This window comes from Mytilus trossulus, chromosome 11 (genome assembly GCF_036588685.1).
Source record: "Mytilus trossulus isolate FHL-02 chromosome 11, PNRI_Mtr1.1.1.hap1, whole genome shotgun sequence".
Taxonomy (NCBI): Eukaryota; Metazoa; Mollusca; class Bivalvia; order Mytilida; family Mytilidae; genus Mytilus; species Mytilus trossulus.
The window spans coordinates 18,539,926-18,560,031 of NC_086383.1; the positions used below are offsets into that span (position 1 = coordinate 18,539,926).

Below are 20,106 nucleotides of genomic sequence, written 5' to 3' on the forward strand. Positions count from 1 at the left end.
CTGACATATAACATTTATTAAGGTATATTTGTTGATTTATACCCTCCCTTCATAACAATATTTGTTTCTCTTAATATGTTTTTTTTAACTTTAGGTTGTGTTAAACTACATCAAAGAGGTATGTCATTATCACTCTTTTAAAGGGGGTAGACACATTTGAGAGGTGCGATACAAAGGTGAAAAGTGGGGATGCTTAATATACAATATATAATGTTAAAAAGTGCTTAAAATTGGAAAAAGAGGGGAAAAAAGTGTAAAAACCAAAAATTATCAAATGAGCATACCCCATGTTACCCCGCTAGCTGGTTACAGCGGGACACATTTTGTCCAATATGACTGTCGTTTGTCTATTATAAACGCGATAGGAGTTGTTTTTTTATTTCAATCTTTGAATGTTCAGTAAGCCTGTTGCATAACTTAGAAATGAATAACAGCAATATACAAGTAGTCGTCTCATTCACACAGTTGGTGTCATAACAGTTTGTCACTTTTGATTTATTAAATAGACCTTGCTATAATTACACGAAAGTTATTCAGACAATTTTTTGTTGGTCCAAAACATATAGGTTCGCGTTGCTTTTCTTAACGTAATATATACTTATCTCTTATGCACTTAAAAATACGTGTCTCGTCCTAGCGTTAAAAAGACATCTCATTTCCGTTTGGGCTACGGACAATTATTTGTTTGGCGTATGATATAATGCAGAATGCACAAAATCTCTAATAGTAAAAAAAAACAACGGGCGAACATATCAACCAATCAGTATTAGCCATACCCTTACTTCTAAATACCATGTTATGCTCATAAAATGGCTGCGCCCATACAATCTAATGGTGTATTATTACCTTAAACATAATACTGGGAAAGGGGAAAGAAACCAAGTAGATAATTTAAAACATGGATAGTTTTATTTCAACTTTCAGGCATTGAAGGAAATACACTTTGCAGCTGAAAACATTGCTCGGCCCAGAGATATATCTGAAGAACAACGCAAACAAATGAGAAGGTAGGTTCCATACTAATAAATCAGATATGAATTGCATATCTGTAAACATCTGAATGGGATTGGTCTGTTTACAATTTTTAAATTGGCGTTTAGTTTGATAGCATAAATTGCCGACAAAGCTTTCGTAACTTATGGGAACACGCTGTCAATTTCACTGTTTTGTATTCATGCGCGATACAAACGAATGCTGCCATAGGGTTCTTATAGAATTAAAATTGGAATACAAAAGCAAATGTGTAGATTTCAACATATAGATTATTGGTTTGTAAACTTGGCCGCTGACACTTCAGTTTGTGTCATTGTGGGTTAACCGGTCAGTTGACGCATCAGTTATGTCAAGAATAAAGTGTTGACTTGAACAGTTAAAATTATTAATCATTATATTGTTACAATAATGTGTGTATTCAGCCAAACGTTTTTATAACAAAGTATCGTCCGTATTGAAGTTTCCTTTTCATTTAGTTTCGTGATTTAAAAGCCAGCCATTGATAATAACTGTCGTACATTTTTTACTGTAGTTTGATACATTGAGGAAACCATATTGTGCTTAGAGGATTTAAACAATAAACATTATCTAAAATCAATGTTAAAGTCGTCAGCCAATAAAAATGGCATGCTGTATTTTGTTTATAAAAATAAAATCAACGGTACCAATTTTTTTGCACCAGATGCGCATTTCGACAATACATGTCTCTTCAGTGATGCTCGTGGCCAAAATATTTGAAATCCAAAGCATATATAAAAGATGAAGAGCTATAATCTAAAAGGTCCAAAAAGTATAGCCAAATTCGTGAAAGGAATCAGAGCTTTGCATGAGGGAGATACATTCCTTAATTTATAACAATTTCTAAGATTTTGTAACAGCAAATTTTAATAACACAACAAATCCGTATTTTCATGCCAGTACCGAAGTTTATGCTACTAGCTTATTGTTGTATTTCCAAAATGGGTGGTCATGTATGAAGAACGCTGAAAACAACAAAATGGCACCAGATTAAATGAAAGTAAAACTAAATTGTTAAGAAAATAATTATCAAATGAGATATCATAAAATGAGTATCTATTGTAATTTCTCTTTACTACACTATAATAAAGAATTTGCGTTTGGTGTCAATATTCTAGCTATCTCTATCTTAATTTATTTTGCAATGACACGGTTTCTGTTTACCTACGCCGTATTTAGCACAACTTTTGGGGATTTTGGTTCCTCGATACGCTTCAACTTTGTACTTGTCTTGCTTAAGGGGGTACCTAACACTACAGGGAGATAACTCTGTAATATCAGCTAAACGTTTTAATTACGTTGCATTGTGAAGGCAATGTAAAGCTTCTCTATGATCAAAATTAGTGTTTGTCAAACTGCTATATAACCAGTGTAATTTTTCTGATAAAACGCTTGGTTCAATTTTTTTGAATATTTAATATTTTTGTAAAAGGGTCAAATTAAATACTTTGTTTTAAATTTTATGAAAATTAAACGAGCCAAATTAATTTTAGGGAAAGTGTTGGGTACCACCTTAAAACCTATTTTGATCTGAATGTCCCTGATGAGTCTTGTGAAACGCGCGTCTTGCGCATTAGATTATAAGCCTAGTACCTTTGATTACTTTTTAAACTGATTACTCGCCAGTTGACGGACAAAATAACAGACATACCAAACAATGATTTTCCTATCAGATTTTATAATGTAACATGAGATATTCGTTTCCAATCATTTTGTGCGTACACAATTTTCAGTTCTTCAACAAATTGCGAAAACCACGAACGCAACATAAGGTTTGTAGATCTGTGAGAATATACAAGTCTTGCAATACTGTATAAAGATTATAAACTCACATATATATAAATATATACCAAAATATCTTACAGAGAATGCGCTGCACTAGTTAAAATCGGTTTTCAAATAGCAAATTGTTGCGTGCGGAAATGCGAGTGATTGTGAAATGCAGGCTTTTTCTTATTTTTAAAAATAAAGTGCCATTTTATTTGCAGTGACATTTTGCTGTCTTCTAACAAATGTAATTAATGCTTAACCTTTCTGGTCGAAGACATGCATAGTCAAGGATCAGTAACTAACACTGCTTTGTTAATCCTTGAATTCATGTAGTTGAATGTGAGATTGCTTTTTTGCTAATTTACAAAGACATGTAATAATCTGTCGCTTATCTAATATGCGCTTATTTTGTATTTGCAAACTATATTTTTGGAATGAAAATTGGATTTTTTTCATACTTAAAGAATTGAACGTATTCCCATTTACATTTATATCAAATTATTTCTAATCTTGGCTCTGCCTGGGCAGTCAAACGTTAACGAACCGTTTATTGTTTTATGTTAACTTCAGGCGGTATATAAATAAATTAAGGCAACAGTAGTATACCGCTGTTCGAAATTCATCAATCGATTGAGAAAAAACCCAAATCAGGGTATATTTTTTAAACAAATACTTTCAAACTGATTTTTTTATTTCTAAATTACAAGATTCAACGGTTGATATCTCTTCATTGTGCCTTATTTTGAATTATTTTGTGGGTGACAGTAGATCTAGATCACAACGAAATAAGTTAGTTTCCAATATTTAGTTACAATCAGTAATTTTTTCTCCAGGATATTATAAAAGGAAATAAAGTCATGAAACAACTTATCAGTATTGACACTATAATGCAGGTTCCTCTTAGAATTATTTCATTCTTGTCTAATCTGTTATGAACATACTGAATAATTTTTATTAATTACAGATTCGCATCTTTTTTACGGGAAAGAAGCATATTTATATTTGTTCTATCAGTAACAAAAGTATCATGAGCTTTGTTTTTGTTCTAACTAATTGAATCTAAAAAGGTTTACAAATTTTTATGAGTATATGTATATTGCAGGAGTCTGTCGAGTTCTGAACTCGACTCTCTGAAAGAAGATTTTGTTACTGAAACATTGGGAACTAAAGAGCTTGAATTCCTGAAGCAAAAGTATGGACCTATTACACCAGACAGTCCAATAAAATACCAAAGAAGCGTTAGTGGTTCGAATATGAGAGAAGAAACAGAAGAAATTCTCCCTGGTATCCAAATGGGTTCAATGGCCGACAGAAGACACAACATCATGTCAACAGTTCACAAGGAACAGGGACTCACGACAAAGTTCCCGGATCCTCCGCCGAGCTTTTTACTTCCGCGTTGCATAAATTCAACACTTTCGTCTTCACAAACAGTTACAAGATATTCAAAAGAAACAAATAAAGCATCGACTGTAAGACCAATTCCAAAAAGTATCTCTATTGACACCTGTCTTTTGAAAGCAATAAAGATGTCTCCTCAGGAAAGTGCTCAATCTAGTTTACCACATTCTCCTGTTTCACTAGAGACAACGACACATTGTAGTTTTCAGCAGAATTTAACACCAATTCCGGTTACTCATATAGTACCCTCGAAAAACGCTTTATCTGCTAGTGCAGAAACCGTCACGCCTAAAACTGCAAGACGACAATTTTTCGCTGATAATGTTTCAGAACCTAGTGTTCATCGCCCATGGCCTGGTCGCAGTCGGAGTCATGATAGTGTTTCTAAACGAGAAAAAGAAGGCATTGTTGGTAATATTGGAAAAGACAAAGACGAAACTATGTCTGAAAATTCGTTAAACGAAAATGTTGACGTATATGTAAATCTGTCCTCTGATATAGACGACCAAGTGCAGCTACAAGAAGGAGATGATATACTTTCTCCTGTCAAGGAATCAAAAAGTGATAAAAAGAAAAGAAAAGCAGCAACAAGGTCTATAAGTTTAGACAGTTCATCGGTGAAAAAGACACTTGCAAAAGCTGGAGTGTCGGTTATGTCACCAGCAGCACCTTCCGCTCTTACTCCATCGGATATATTTGCAGCTGTAAAACGTAAATTTAGGACGAATATAAAACGTTCCTCGTCTTTATCAGAGAAAGAACTGCACTCAGTTAGAACTAACGGATCCCATAATTCTAGTAGTACATCTACTATTTCTAAAACCGATTCTATTCAAGAAATGAAAAATACATTCGAACCTCCTCTCTCAGGCTTACCTCCAAAATCAATACTCATTCCACCACCAACTCCACCGATTTCCTCCATGCAGAGGAAGGTATTACCTTTGGTAAGTAAATAACGTAATTTTTGGGGTCGTATATTGGAATGACGATGGCGTCGTTGTCGGCGTCGTCGTCGTCGTCGTCGTCCGAAGACACATTGTTTTTTTTGCACTATGACTTTAGTTTAAGTAAATAGAAATGTATGAAATTTAAACACAAGGTTTATAGATATAGGAAGATGTGGTGTGAGTGCCAATGATACAACTCTCCATCCAAATAACAATTTAAAAAAAAGTAAACCGTTATAGGTCAATGTACGGCCTTTAACACGGAGCCTTGTCTTACACCGAACAATAAGCTAAAAACTCCCTACAGGGCCCCAAAATTACTAGTATAAAACCATTCAAACGGGAAAAACAACGGTCTAATATATATAGTAAACGAAAAACGAGAAACACGTATAAATTACATAAACAAACGACAACTACTGTACATCAGATTCCGAACTTAGCACAGTTGCAAACATTTGCAGCGGGATTTAACATTTTAATGGTAACAAACCTTCTCCCTTTTTCTGAAATAAAAGCATAACATCACACGGTAAAATATCAATTGGCAGGCTTTACTTAATCAAAAAACGTAAATTAATACACTATGAAGTTATGAACGAATAAATTTGATCTGCGATATCTGAATATAAATGCAGTTTATTATAAAATATTAAGGACAAACCTTCAAGGCCAAAAAGCAAACAAACAAGCTCAAACAAAGTCATGACAAGCCACCACTGCGAAATATGAAAACAAAAGGAAAATTGGAATTGATTTTGGGAGTTTTGGTCCTAACAGTTTAGGAATTAGGGGCCAAAAAAGGGCCTAAATAAGCATTTGTCCTGGTTTTCGCCCAATAACTTTAGTATAAGTTAATAGACATCTATGAAATTTTAACATAAGGTTTATGAACACAAAAGGAAGGTTGGGATTGATTTCGGGAGTTTAGGAATTAGGGGCCAAAAAAGGTCCCAAATAAGCATTTTTCTTGGTTTTAGCACCATAACTTCAGTATAAGTAAATAGAAATCTTTAAAATTTAAACACAAGGTTTATGACCATAAAAGGAAGGTTGGGAAAATTTTTTGGGAGTTTAAGTCCCGACACTTTAGGAATTAGGGGCCCATTGGGTCCAAAATTATTTTTTGTTTTGTTTGATTTCATCAAAAATTGAATAATTGGGGTTCTTTGATATGCCAATTCTAACTGTGTATGTAGATTCTTAATTTTTGGTCCCGTTTTCAAATTAGTCTACATTATGGTCCAAACGGTCAAAAATTAAACTTAATTTGATTTTAACAAAAATTGAATTCTTAGGGTTCTTTGCTATGTTGAATCTAGACATGTACTTATAATTTTGGTTATGGGCCCAGTTTCAAATTGGTCCAAATCGGGGTCTAAAATTAAACTTTGTTTGATTTCAAGAAGAATTGAATCCTTGGGGGTTCTTTGATATGTAGAATCTAAACCTGTATTTAGATTTTTGCTTATGGGGCCAGTTTACTAGTTGGTCCAAATCGTGGTCCAAAATAAACTTTGTTTGATTTCAACATAAATTGAATCCTTGGGGTTCTTGACATATGCTGAATCGAACCATGTATTTAGATTTTTGATATATGGGCCCGGTTATCAAATTGGTCCACATTGAGGTATAAAGGGTCCAAATATGAACTTTATTTGATTTCATCAAAAAATGAATTCTTGGGGTTCTTTGATATGCTGAATCTAACCATGTATTTAGATTTTGAAAATTGGACCGTAATAGGTAAAAGTCCAATTTAAAATTTATAAGTTTTTAAGTTTAAGTTCTTACACCACATTCATTCTGTGTTAGAAACCTATGTTGTGTCAAATATTTAATCACAATCCAAATGCAGAGCTGTATCTAGCTTGAATGTTGTAAACATACTTGCCCCAACTGTTCAAGGTTCGACCTTTGCGGTCGTATAAAGCTGCGCCCTGCGGAGCATCTGGTTACAATCAAATGTAAAACGTATACCAAATATAGAAAAACATTAGAAAATGCCTGTAACAAGTCAGGAATAAGATAGTTGTTATCTTTTCGTTTGATGTATTTGAGCTTCTCACTTTTGGATTTTGGGATTAATTTTCCTTTTCTATTTGATCCATTGATGATAATGAAATAATGAAATCAAATATTCGATGCAAAATTCAATAATCGTTTTCAGTCCTTCAATAGTGTAAACTTTCCAATAAAAGTTGTATGGTGTTATGAAATTTGGTGTAATTTTCATAATCATTGACTTGACCAAAATGTTTCCAATGTTGTACATTGTGAGAGATTAAAAACAACTATTTCAAAAGGAAGGCATTTAGAAATTAAATAATTATTTGATATATTCTAATAACAAGCCTATGTATGTATAAATACAAAGATGTGATATGAATGCCAAAGAGAAAACTCTCCATCAATGTCACAATGTATAAAAACTTAACAATTAAAAGTCAAACTACGGTCTGTGACACGAAGCCATGGATCAAACCAAAAATAAGCTTTAAAGGCCCCCATATTGACTTGTGTGAAACAATTCAAACAGGAAAATCAACGGTGTAATTTATATAAAAATGAGAAACACGTGTGAACCACACCAAATAAACGATAACCACAGAACAACAGGCTTCTGACTTGGGACAGATGCACATATATAAATAAAGGCAACAGTAGTATACCGCTGTTCAAAACTCATAAATCCATGGACAAAAAAAATCGGGGTAACAGACTAAAACCGAGGGAAACGCATTGAATATAAGAGGAGAACAATGACACAACACAGAAACGGACCAAGCATCAGACAAAATCCCACGAGAATAACACATATAACATCTAAATAACACATATAACATCTAAACCAAATACATGAATTTGGGATAAACAAGTACCGTGCCACGTCTTATCTTAATATCTCAAAAATAAGAGAAAACAAACGACACAACATCAAAATGCAACACATACAGAAAAGGTTTTGATTTTTCAACGGGCGCCAACACTCACCCTAATCTTAGCATCAATACAAAACACACTATAAAATATGCACGCAGATGTGTCGATTTTTTTTAAATCGAGTATTGTAGTATTACAAGACGCACTATGGAATATGCATACATATGTGTCAGTGTGTTAAAACTTTTAAAATCTAGACAAATGATGTATTAATGAAGGCAAATACTATTGTATGATTCAAAATGTTCAAAAATTTAAAAGGCATAGAACAGAATGACATTTTTTGTTTAATTGATTAATATATTTCAGATGGCCGATGAAATCACAAAAACAAAAAGGGCACGAGAAGACAAGAAAGACAAATCTAAAAAGAGACAGCGATCCAAGTCTGCAGAGCGAGCTCGAACAGGTCCATCTTTTCTTGAGCAACCAATTGTTCGACAAGACATTATTCCACAGACAAGAGTGTTAGGATTTGAAACATCCGTATAATAAAACACTTAATGACCATAGATAAAATTCTGAATATTTTTTAGCGTTTTATCACTTCTATCAAGAAAAAAAAGAAATTTACAGTTGTCTTTATTATGGAACCTTAAATAATTAACAAGTATGACACCATTTATTTATAATTCCAAACTTAATTAACAATATTGTAAGCAAAGGAAATAACTGAATATGAATAAGAAGAAAAAAATATAAATTCCACATACGTTCACATGTAATATGATGGTTTGCAAATAATTCGATTACTACAATACTAAAAGACGACAAAAAGTGTAGTTTATCCCGTTTTCCAATCTAAAAATATATTGTATTAACATGTAATGTAATTATATCTTTGTATTTGCATAGTTGTTTACCTGGTTGTTATAATGTTTATATTTGTTTTTAATTTAATATTTATTTCAATTCTGTCTTTCATTGTTATTTTGTTTCAAATACCTCGTGTTTGTTGTGTTGACAATTGTGACCTTTTATGTTTTCAAAAGTTTACATTGATATGTATAAATAAATAATTTTAGAAATTAATTAAGGTGGTACCCAACACCTTGACTTATATTAAGTTGGCTTGTTTAATTTCATAAAATTTAGACAAAATGTTGACTTTGACCCTTGGACAGTAATATAAAAATTTGAAGCAACCACTTATTTAAGTAAAATTTCATAGGTTATATAGAAGTTTGACAAACACTTATTTTGATCATTGAGAAGCTTAAAACTACCTTAACAATACAACGTTATTAAAACGTTTAGCTGATTTTAATAGAGTTATCTCCCTGTGTTAGGTACCACCTTAAGAATGTAGTCATTTCAGGTTATGGGATTTTTGTCATATATTGTGACTAATCGGATTTTTTCTAAGATTCTGGATAAAAAAATGTCCTAAATCATTACTTTCTGTTTTCGACTCAGTACTTTTATTAAATTGAATATATCGAAAAGGTTCAGAATAACCTATCAATATGTTTAGCTTATTTTGTTCGTTTGATTTGAAGTATCAATTTTAAATTCATTTTTTTTTAACTACATCATTAGTTTACGCATTTTTATTAATTTTATTTCGGTATTATCAGATCGTTACATTTGTTTACAATAGTATAGCGTTTTAATTGATACCACTTCATAGATGACTCTGATATTATTATTTTTTTGCATTGAGTGTAGACTTTATTTGTTAGTTGGATAGCCTAGTATTGTGTTAAAAACACATGTAGAGGAATTTTAGTCTCAGAATAAGTCTCAAATTGTATTCTACCAAGTCTATAAAGCAGTGTGAAACTGCAACATGTACAAGTGTGTATGTTACATTAGCTTTAGTTGTGTTATGAGGTTTAAACAAAGCTTGTTATTGATTTTGTACAAACTTAACGGTGTTCGATACTCAGTTTGTTATTGAGTTTTGACAAACTTAACTGTGTTCGATACTCAGTTTGTTATTGAGTTTGAACAAACTTAACGGTGTTCGCTACTCAGTTTTTTGTCTATTTGTAAAACAAAATTGGGATCCTCTAGTTTTGATAATGTGCTACCAAGAACAGTTTTACTGGTATCCCTTTATGTACCGTTTATAGTTTTATAACGTATTGTTTTAAAAGCCATTTTGAAAAGTTGATAAAGTCCTTGTTATTTTTCATATTTTTTGGAGAAAAAGGTACCACTGTTAAATATAGGGACGTATTTTCCTGTTATTTTTCAATGGCTCATATCTTAAAACGAGGACATTGAACATGCATTTTTGTTCTGCTTTTTTCGGTTAAACCTGTACTTTAATTAAAGTCTTTTAAAAAATCTTTTTAAAAACAGAAGAGAAATATGATTAATTCTATGCAGTAAGATTACACTATTTGTTCCTACTTTAATTGGTTCGTGTGTTAAATTGTTAATTTATTTATTAGTTCTGTTAATTAGATATTATTTAAGTAGTATGTGTCATATCCGGTTTCTATCTTTACGTTATGTCAATAAATTAAAAAAAATACTCTTATTAAGAATTTCGATTTTTCGTTTTCAATTAATAAGAGAAGAAAAAAAATCATTTAGAACGTTTAATGCTACGATAAGATATGCTTCCATAAGATTTCACCAAAATGCAAAATGTCTTTTATTTGAAGAGCATTTTTCGGTCATTCAGACTAGAAATTTGCTATATTAATTGAAATATGCTTATGAAATTTCATCTTTTCGCTGCGACAATATCATATAAACAATTATTTTTTTGCTTGATGCCGCATTTATTTCTTAAATCTCAAATTAATAATGTTTATAGCATAGGTCGTTAGGTCGTTGCCAAGACGGCCGTTCGAAATTTCGGAAATTGATTTCTGCAAATAAGTGCAGCATATTTGTCTGTATACTAATCAATTGATATAAAGAAAGAGTAAAGAATGCGCTACTTTGTCTGAAAATTATAAAAATATTTTCAAACAAGATTTTTTTCTAATCTTGTAGAAACAACAAATTAAACTTAACTGGAATGTAGAACGAAATATTATATGTATGACACAACAGATAATAAAGTCACTTTCAAAGTTTTTAAAAGTTATTTAATATAAATCAATGAGTGTAACAGAAAAGGATAGGGATCCGTCAATGATATCAAAAAAGTAAAATCACAAAAATACAGTATTCCGTGGAAACTTCAAAACGAAAGTTTCTTAATCAAATGGCAAAATCAAAAGCTCAAACAAAGTTCAAGCATCAAATGATTGGATAACATATTCCTGACTTGAAACAGGCATTTTCTTAGGTAATAATTGGTTGATTAAACCTGGGTGTATAGCTAGTTAAACCTCTCACTTGTATGACAGTCTCATCAAGTTCCGTTAAATTACCAACGATGTGTCAACAAAACAAACAGACATGATATGTAAAATGTCAGAAATAGGGATACAGCAGTCAACATTGTGTTATACCTAAATCACTATAAAAACAAACAAATATGTAAGAAAGAAGTACAACCAAGCAAAGAAATAAGAAAAAAAATGAGAAAAAAAACAAGTATACATAAATTTTCATAGAACAACAACACAATGATGGGTTGTATGATTAAGAGTCATGTCAAAAACAGACTAAACAGTTAAAGTTGGATACATAAAAACAAATAAAAGACTACTATTTATTATATTGTCGTCAGTCATGCTGTTGTTGCTCTCTTTTGAACTTTTTACATATTTCGTGCCAATAAGAGTTGATAATAAAGTTTGTCTATTGTTTATATCTGATGTTTGTACAGTGATCTATAGCTGCTAAATACATCCATATCATTTGAGCTCTAATGAATAGTTTTTTAATTGGCAATCATACAATATCTACTTATTTGATATAACGTCATGAAACCGTGTCTGTTTTTGATGTTCGAAGTGTCATTAATGAGGTCGATTATACTGCTCAAAATTATTTACAAGTGATACATTTGTATTTAAGGATCTGTTTTTTTTTACTTTTTTTAACATGTTTCGATAAATGATTAAAATATTGAGATAAATTAAAGTAACATATATTAAACGAATGGAAAACAACCATCTTATTCCGGACTTGGTACAGACATTTCCTTACTTTGAGAATGGTGGCTTAAACCTGGCTTTATATAGCTAGGCTGGCTAAACCTCACAAAAACTAGATCTTTGAATATAATAAGTTAACATGTGGTCGCTAAAGTACATTTATTGAAAATGAATATGCATATAGACACTTTTAATTTCAATTGCAAAATTGAGAAAGGAAAGGGGAATGCGTCAAAGCGACAACAACCCAACCATAGAGCAGACAAGTGTATCTGTATTACTGAATTTTCAACATTGCACCATGAGATCCGCTTACTAGCATTTAACGAATAAGATAAGAAAAAAACTTTACGGATACTGGGGTCGTGTCTATCTATAACTATGATAACAGGAACATATCGGGGAAAATACAGATCAACATTTTATACGTCATGAGAAATATTTCAGAGTATTGAAACAAAGTTATTACACAAGTATTCCACATTCCAAACTAATAGACAAATAGAAAGAATTTGGTATTGCCTTGTTTCATAAAAAAGAATGGCCAATGCCATTAGAAATATTTCAGATTTCATAAACAAAGTTATTACGCAAGTATTCCACATTCCAAACTAAAAGACAAATTGAAAGAGTTTGGTATTGCTTTGTTTCATAAAAACAGAATGGCCAACGTAGATACAAGTATCTTGTCTAAGGGAGGGATAAATCCTACTTTGTAAGGGATCACTCTGATTCAAACCAAAATTTTTCTTCATTATTATGAGGCTGACTTCATTCAGGAACTTCTTAGGGAGAAAGATAAGAAGTTATCAATATCATTTAACTCTACTTTCTGCTATATAGATGATGTTCTTTCACTAAATGATTCAAAACTTGGTGAATATGTTGAACGCATCTATCCCATCGAACTACAGATAAAGGATACTACATATACTGTTAAGTCGGCCTCATGTCTTGACTAACATCTACAAATTGGCAAAAATGATGGGTTGAAAACTAAACTTTACTACAAAAGAGATGATTTCAGCTTTCCAATTATGAACTTTCCATTTCTAGGTAGCAACATTCCAGCAGCGCCTGTATACGGGGAATATATTTCCCAATTGATATATTATTTCGGTGTTTACATTTCCCTTCATGATTTTCTTGATAGAAGGTTGCTGCTCACAAGGAAGCTATTAAACCAGGGGTTCGAAAAGGTGAAGTTGAAATCATCCTTCCGTAAATTTTATGGACGCCATCACGAGTTGGTTGACCGTTATTGAATAACCGTTTCACAAATGATATCGAATATGTTCCGTACGTCAACTACAATCCCCCTCCCTTTCATGAATGTGAACTACCGAGTTATTTACTTTTCACGATTTACCGGATTTGTTATCACATTAGCATCACGACAGGTGCCACATGTGAAGCAGGATCTGCTTACCCTTCCGGAGCACTTGAGATCACCACAAATTTTTGGTGGAGTACGTGTTGATTATTCTTTAGTTTTCTGTGTTGTGTCATTTGTACTTTTGTTTGTCTGTTTGCCTTTTTTCTTTTTTTATGCCAATCATTTAATGAATATTTTTATAGTTTTGGGTTAAATAGTGTTTGGGTACAATAAAACTAAAGCTTATATGTGACTAACATATTAATACGACCCTCCCCCAACAACCAAATGATTATTGAAGGTGCTCTGGAAGGATAAGCAGATCCTTCTCAAAATGTAACAAACATGGCAGTGTATAAGCACTCAAAATTTTCAAGATTTAATGCATATTAGTCAAACAATGCAATAGTCTTATGATATATAATCTGTTCTATTCCGGTTTTATGGAGTTTTTGGAAGATGAAAATGCACAAATCATCCAATGATAGGATTTTCGAAACTGAAAACAGAAAGTATATATAGAACAAACTTTATATAGTTTTCCCGGTTTTTGTGTGATTCGTGTTTCTGAGTTTATAGTTTTCTATGTTGTTGTTAATTATACTGGTATTTTTGGTAGTGTTTTTGCCATGGTATTGATAGTTTGATTTAGACAAATGAGTTGGTTTATCCCTTTGGTGTTTTTTTCGTGTTTACTTAACAAATATATTTAAGAAATAATTCCTTCATGTCATGCTCTATGCTCATTTTAACATGGGTAGGCATTATATTTGTCGATATTTCACACTGAGCGTAAGTGAGGTGTAAAATGTGGGCAAATATAATGCCTACCCATGTTAAAATGAGCATAGAGCATGACATGAAGGAATTATTTTGATTCTAATAGGACAAATACAGTATTTTTATATGTCGAAGTGTACGAAATTACCGTAAAAATTTTGGGCTGTTCCCGTTTCCTCCTCGAGGAGTCTGTGCATTGCATTTCATATTTGATAAGTTTAAAAACTACGAGCGGGGTAAATATATGTTGTTTCATACAAAAATATAATAAAAGATTATGCTAGCTGCTCAAATGTATAAATTTTTAAAGGAAAAAGATGGAAATAACGTTCTTGTAAACAGTAAGTTCGTGCGCATGTGTCAAACATATTTTGTGCTCATTAGAACACGGCTTTGTTTACATTGCCTTATAAGGACGTCATATTAGAATATGCATTTGTATATGCAATTCAAAATATTTGTTTAAAGCAGATAAACCTATCCTCCGTCCAGTCATGTTTATCATATTTATCGTATGTAATTGATCCACATATTATGACTTTCTTTAGGATTTAGTACATGTCTATATGAAATGTAAATAGAAAAAAGGAGACGGATTTATATAAGTTTTTCTTGTTTTCGAATCCCAGTATTTATATTGTATAATTAAAATTTCTTGCACTTTTTGTAAAATAAAATATTGTTTAAAAGAAATGTAAAAAGTGTCGAAAGGAAGTCTTGTAACTATTGTGTGATAGTCCATATTTCGAACGAATGATTGAATGCAGCTAGCTAGTTTCTTGTTTTTGATGTTTTAAGTACCACAATTATTTTTTAGTATTTGATGTTACTGTAATTACGACCAAAATATCTCTACTAGTATCAGGATGTGGAAATGAAAGAATAAAATATAAAGTTTTACTGACTTCTGTTCGCAAATGAACTTTATTCGATGTGAACAACCATAGTCATTCCATTTGCCATTGTACCCTTTCTGTGTCATAAGGCAGTCTTCGTTGTGATGAAAATTTGACGGTTCGTGTGGAAGCCAGCTTGTAAATCCAAAAGGTTCTCCATTGGACGCCCATTCCCAAATACCTTCTGTAAATTCATCCGAACCGTCTAACCAGAATTGTCCTTGATATAAAAAGATAAAAGTCATTTCCTATGAATGTTTCTTCGTGCTTTTCTTTGCATCATTTTCCAATGATATATAATAGTATTAATAATTAGCCACAAACCAATAAATGAGAGTTTAAATAACAAACGGAACCATACATCAACAAGAAGCAAAACATATAGGTTAAGGAGAATATAGATGACCCCTGATTGACAAACTATGAAACAAATCATAACAGTAAATAAAAAGCCTGGTTTATGCAGTTGTATTTTATGATTTTGTTATTCCATGTGTGTTGCATTGTCGTTTTTGGTTTTTTGTTCGCTCTTCACTGTTTCTGTTGTTTTGTTGTTTTCCTGTTATAGTCCATGTGTTTACCTCAGTTTTAGTTCGTAACCCGGATGTGTTTACTCTCAACTGATGTATTACTTTCGAACAGCAGTATATACTAGTGTTGCCTTTGTCTATGTTTAACATAAAGCCGGTTCCTCACAAGTTATAAGGGTGACTCTTGCTAAGATTTCTGACCTAAATGTGATGTTAAGTTGGTCGCGTGAAAAGACATTGAAAAAGTGTCAATTAATAAGGAAATATATGCAATAACATTAAAAGTCAGATAGAAATCATAAAATGAAAAAGCCGTTTTTATTTTATTTCATTACATTTGCCTAAAGAGCATTTACATGGATATGAAAATATTCACAAAAAACAAATTACATATTGTGGTCATTTTTATAAATTTCCTGTATACAAAACTTTGAACTTTTTGAAAAACTAAAAAGGATTTTCTTATCCCAGGCATAGATTACCTTAGCCGTATTTGGCACAACCTTTTGGAATTTTGGATCCTCAATGCTCTTCAACTTTGTACTTGTTTGGGTTTATAAATATTTTTGATTTGAGCGTCACTGATGAGTCTTATGTCTGGCGTACTAAATTATAATCCTGGTACCTTTGATAACTATTTTATCAATTTAAGCATAAAAATTGATGTTTGCTTGATGTTTACCGGAAAACACATAATTTATTTCAAGAAAGAAGAATGCAACCCGAAACTCAAAATAGAAAGAAAGGACATAGGGAATCCATTCATGACACGAAAATCAACAATGCGAAGCAAATTCTAAACATTATAAGCTGTAGTCAGCTCTTTTTTGACATTACATGTAGAGAAAAAATTGAACATAAAAATTCAAAACATATTCTCATGAGAACCTGTAAATTAGTTCAAATGATTTAATGTTTTTTTTTACTAATTATAATAATTTAAGGAGGTAGACCTAGGTTAAGGGAAATAACTCTTTAAATCATCAGTACGTTTGTGTCAATCATTTTCATAAATATATTCTAAGCTTCTAGGTTACATAGATTATTTCCAATCTGTTTCAGGTAAATGCTTAAAATACATTGATGATACTTGACTTTTACAAACGCATAACTCATTCAAAGAGCTATCTCCCTGAACTAAGGTTAACCCCCTTAAAATGAGGCTAACCTGTATGATTATATACTCCTCCTGCAATAAACTCATTCTCTTCCTTAGAGTTTATAATGACTAGTTCAGATGAGTGAGCTCGACAATCACTCTATTTGTAGAAAACAGATAGTGGATGACAAGAAGTAACAGATACATTATACATGTGGAGCAGGATCTGCCTACCCTTCCGGAGCACCTGAGATCACTCCTAGTTGTTGGTGGGGTTCGTGTTGTTTATTCTTTAGTTTTCTATGTTGTGTCATGTGTACTCTTGTTTTTTTGTTTGTCTTTTTCATTTTTAGCCATGGCGTTGTCAGTTTGTTTTTATATTTATGAGTTTGACTGTCCCTTTGGTATCTTTCGTCCCTCTTTTAGTAATTTAAGCATTTTCATTTTATTTGCATAGATTGGGATTATGACGTACGAATGACTATCTGAGTAGATAAACTCAACAAAGATACCAGGATAAAGACTGTGTACTTTTGTTCATTCGATTTAATTACCTAAAATTGTTGATGCAAAATAAAATAAACTGTTTCGAAATCAACTCATAGCTATCTTTATTTTAAACATTTAAGAAGCCAAACAAATAACCCCAAAAATTTGATTCACATTTGTATCTATTTGCAACTGATGCGAAATATATAACAAACTCTATCTATTTCAATAAAAATGCCGTATACTTAAACAATATTGATATACATATATCTTAAAAGAACTTAAATACAGAGAAAAGTAACATAAGACAAGATAAATACTGAAGCATCCGCTATTATTTTCAGTTATATTATCAGTTGTTTTAGATTTAGATAAATGAAAAAAATATTATTAAGATAAAATACTCACCGATGCATCACGCCAGTTTAGCGAGTCTGTGCTAAAATAATAACAAGACATTCCATATTCGACCCATCCAGATCTGCATGATGCATCCACGTACAATGGAAGAATAACTAAAATATTAACACTGTTTATTGGTAAATAAAGAACAAAACAAGGTCCAAATAAAATCGTCTAAACTGTCACAAATTGATTTCTAACGCATGTCAGGAGAGTCCTATACAAACCAGATATCTAAATACATATCAAAAGATGATCTTTACAAAGTCAGAAATCATGAGATTTGCATCAGCACAAATCATTCAATAACATTTGAAATTTCGAAGAAAAGATAGTTTCCCTGACAGACGGTAAACATCTTAGATCGTCAGTTTGTCAGATATTTTTTGATGTCTTTATATACATGATATATATCATTGTTTTACCTTAAACAAATCCGAGAACATCTACAGTAACTTACATGTATATACTGAGCAGAAAAAAGACACCTTTCTAATATGCAGTTTATTTTTGTTTATAAGCTATTGGAAAAAAACCCAGGATTTTGTTCGGATGCGTTGCATGCATTTTCGAAGTAAACACGAATCAAATTTAATGACATTTTATCATAACTTTTACATTTACTTTTTTAAGTATCTGTTTTTTTTTATTATTTCCTCTTTATTTTTTCAAAGTACTATTTCATCCAAAATGTTAAAAGCAGCCTTGAAAAATGTGTTCATTTATTTTTTGAAAATAAATATAAAAGGGTTAAATAGGTATATTTAGCATATTTTTTTCAAGAAGTTCTAATATGAAAGGTTGAACAGTTGTTTCAATTGTATAAATAAAAAAAGAAATGTGTCAAAGAATTTTTTACTGATTTTAAAAGTTATACAATTACATTAGATGTATGTTTCATTATAATACTTTATTTTGATTGGCTAACTGCACATCACGTGTTATTCCATAAGCAATTGCATCACTCAATAAAACTTTTCATTCATGATCACAATAAAGTGCACAGGTGAATAAAATACAAGAACATATAAAATTCGTGTTTTCATGATCATAGCTAAAAAATGTAATTATAAGTATTGAATGCTTCTTTTTGTTACTTTATAGTGTTGTAAAAGCGTTGACCGTGCGCACATTTTTAGTATAAAATGTACTTCGGTCAACGCTTTTACACCCCAATAAAAATACAAAAAGAAGCGTTCAATTCTTAAATGAAACTTTAAACTAAAAACAATTGATGCATAAAAAATGGCTTATTTTTATTAGAAAACGTATGAACATATACATTTTTTTCAAGAAAACTCTATAAATTGTTCAAATGAAGAAGAACTTTTAATTTAAATTCCTTCCAGTAAACAATTAGCAGATTTGTTTCCGTATGCATTGAACCTTTCTCGTGAAAAAATCCTGCGCAAAAGACTAATTTTATGATATATACATGCATTGGTTCAAGAATTTGATAAACATTATTTTTCACCAATCACTCGTTTCATATACTTTAAACGTACCTGTTATTGATAAGAAATTCCTTATGTTGTAAATCAACATGGCACCGTTTATCTAAGATTAAGGAGTTCATCACAGATAAATTGTTCAGACCATTTATAAACTTTTGATGACCTTTTATAATCTTTCCATTAGATTACACCACAAACCAAACTAAGACGTTTACATATGCAAATGATGACAATCAACACAAGGTAAACAGAAGATCATACGTATAACAAAACATCAACATCATTGGGACATGATAAAAGTCGATAAAAGCCCCCCTCCTCCCCCAATCGAACATTCTACAAAGCACTTTATAACAGAATATAGACTGAGAAACATGAAACTCACAAAAATCGGGTGGAACAGCAGGTTTTTTGGAAAAGTCTGTTTAATATGTGTCATCTCATATGGTAAGTACTACTTTTGTGTTGAAAGTGGTTCGGGTGTTTTTCCCCTTCTTGTATTATGAAGTAAAGGGGTTCGGGTGTTAACGTATATGTTAATGTACCCATATTTTGACTATTTTATTCAATTTGTTTCAGAAAAAGGGAGAAGGTTAGGATCCATTTAAACGTGTAATCCCGCTGCAAATGTTTGCACCTGTCCTAAGTCAGGAATCTAATGTACAGTAGTTGTTGTTTGTTTATGTAATTTATACATGTTTCTCGTTTCTCGTTATTTTTATATATATAACACCGTTGGTTTTCCCGTTTGAATGGTTTTACACTAGTATTTTTTTTGGGGCCCTTTATAGCTTGTTGTTCTGTGTGGGCCAAGCTCCGTGTTGAAGGCCGTACAATGACCTATAATGGTTTACTTTTTTAAATTGTTATTTGGGTGGAGAGCTGTCTCATTGGCAATCACACTACATCTTCCTATATCTATAAGTGTTTCTTTTTTCTCGTTATGATATAGATTAGACCGTTGGTTTTCTATGTTTCTATAATGTCGACTAGTGTTTG

The 20,106-nt window shown here is 31.7% G+C and overlaps 2 protein-coding genes across 2 annotated transcripts in view; one reads left to right on the top strand and one right to left on the bottom strand.

Moving 5' to 3' along the window:
* The window catches only part of LOC134690812 (uncharacterized), a 110,924-nt gene extending 102,072 nt beyond the window's left edge, over nucleotides 1-8,852 (top strand). The window contains exons 16-20 of the mRNA XM_063550896.1: nucleotides 95-118; nucleotides 925-1,007; nucleotides 2,745-2,783; nucleotides 3,884-5,129; nucleotides 8,385-8,852. Of these exons, the coding sequence (XP_063406966.1) occupies nucleotides 95-118; nucleotides 925-1,007; nucleotides 2,745-2,783; nucleotides 3,884-5,129; nucleotides 8,385-8,567 (1,575 nt within the window). The 3' untranslated portion in view covers nucleotides 8,568-8,852. The remainder of the gene's footprint in view (nucleotides 1-94; nucleotides 119-924; nucleotides 1,008-2,744; nucleotides 2,784-3,883; nucleotides 5,130-8,384) is intronic.
* A 4,971-nt stretch (nucleotides 8,853-13,823) lies between these two features.
* Nucleotides 13,824-19,225, bottom strand: LOC134689575 (C-type lectin domain family 17, member A-like). Its single transcript, XM_063549545.1, has 5 exons — nucleotides 19,159-19,225; nucleotides 17,660-17,766; nucleotides 16,832-16,922; nucleotides 15,143-15,353; nucleotides 13,824-13,956 (listed from the first exon to the last, which is right to left on the bottom strand). Exons 1-5 carry the CDS (start codon nucleotides 19,196-19,198, stop codon nucleotides 13,932-13,934), a joined length of 474 nt encoding a protein of 157 aa, XP_063405615.1. The 5' UTR covers nucleotides 19,199-19,225; the 3' UTR covers nucleotides 13,824-13,931.
* Nucleotides 19,226-20,106: the final 881 nt, after the last annotated feature.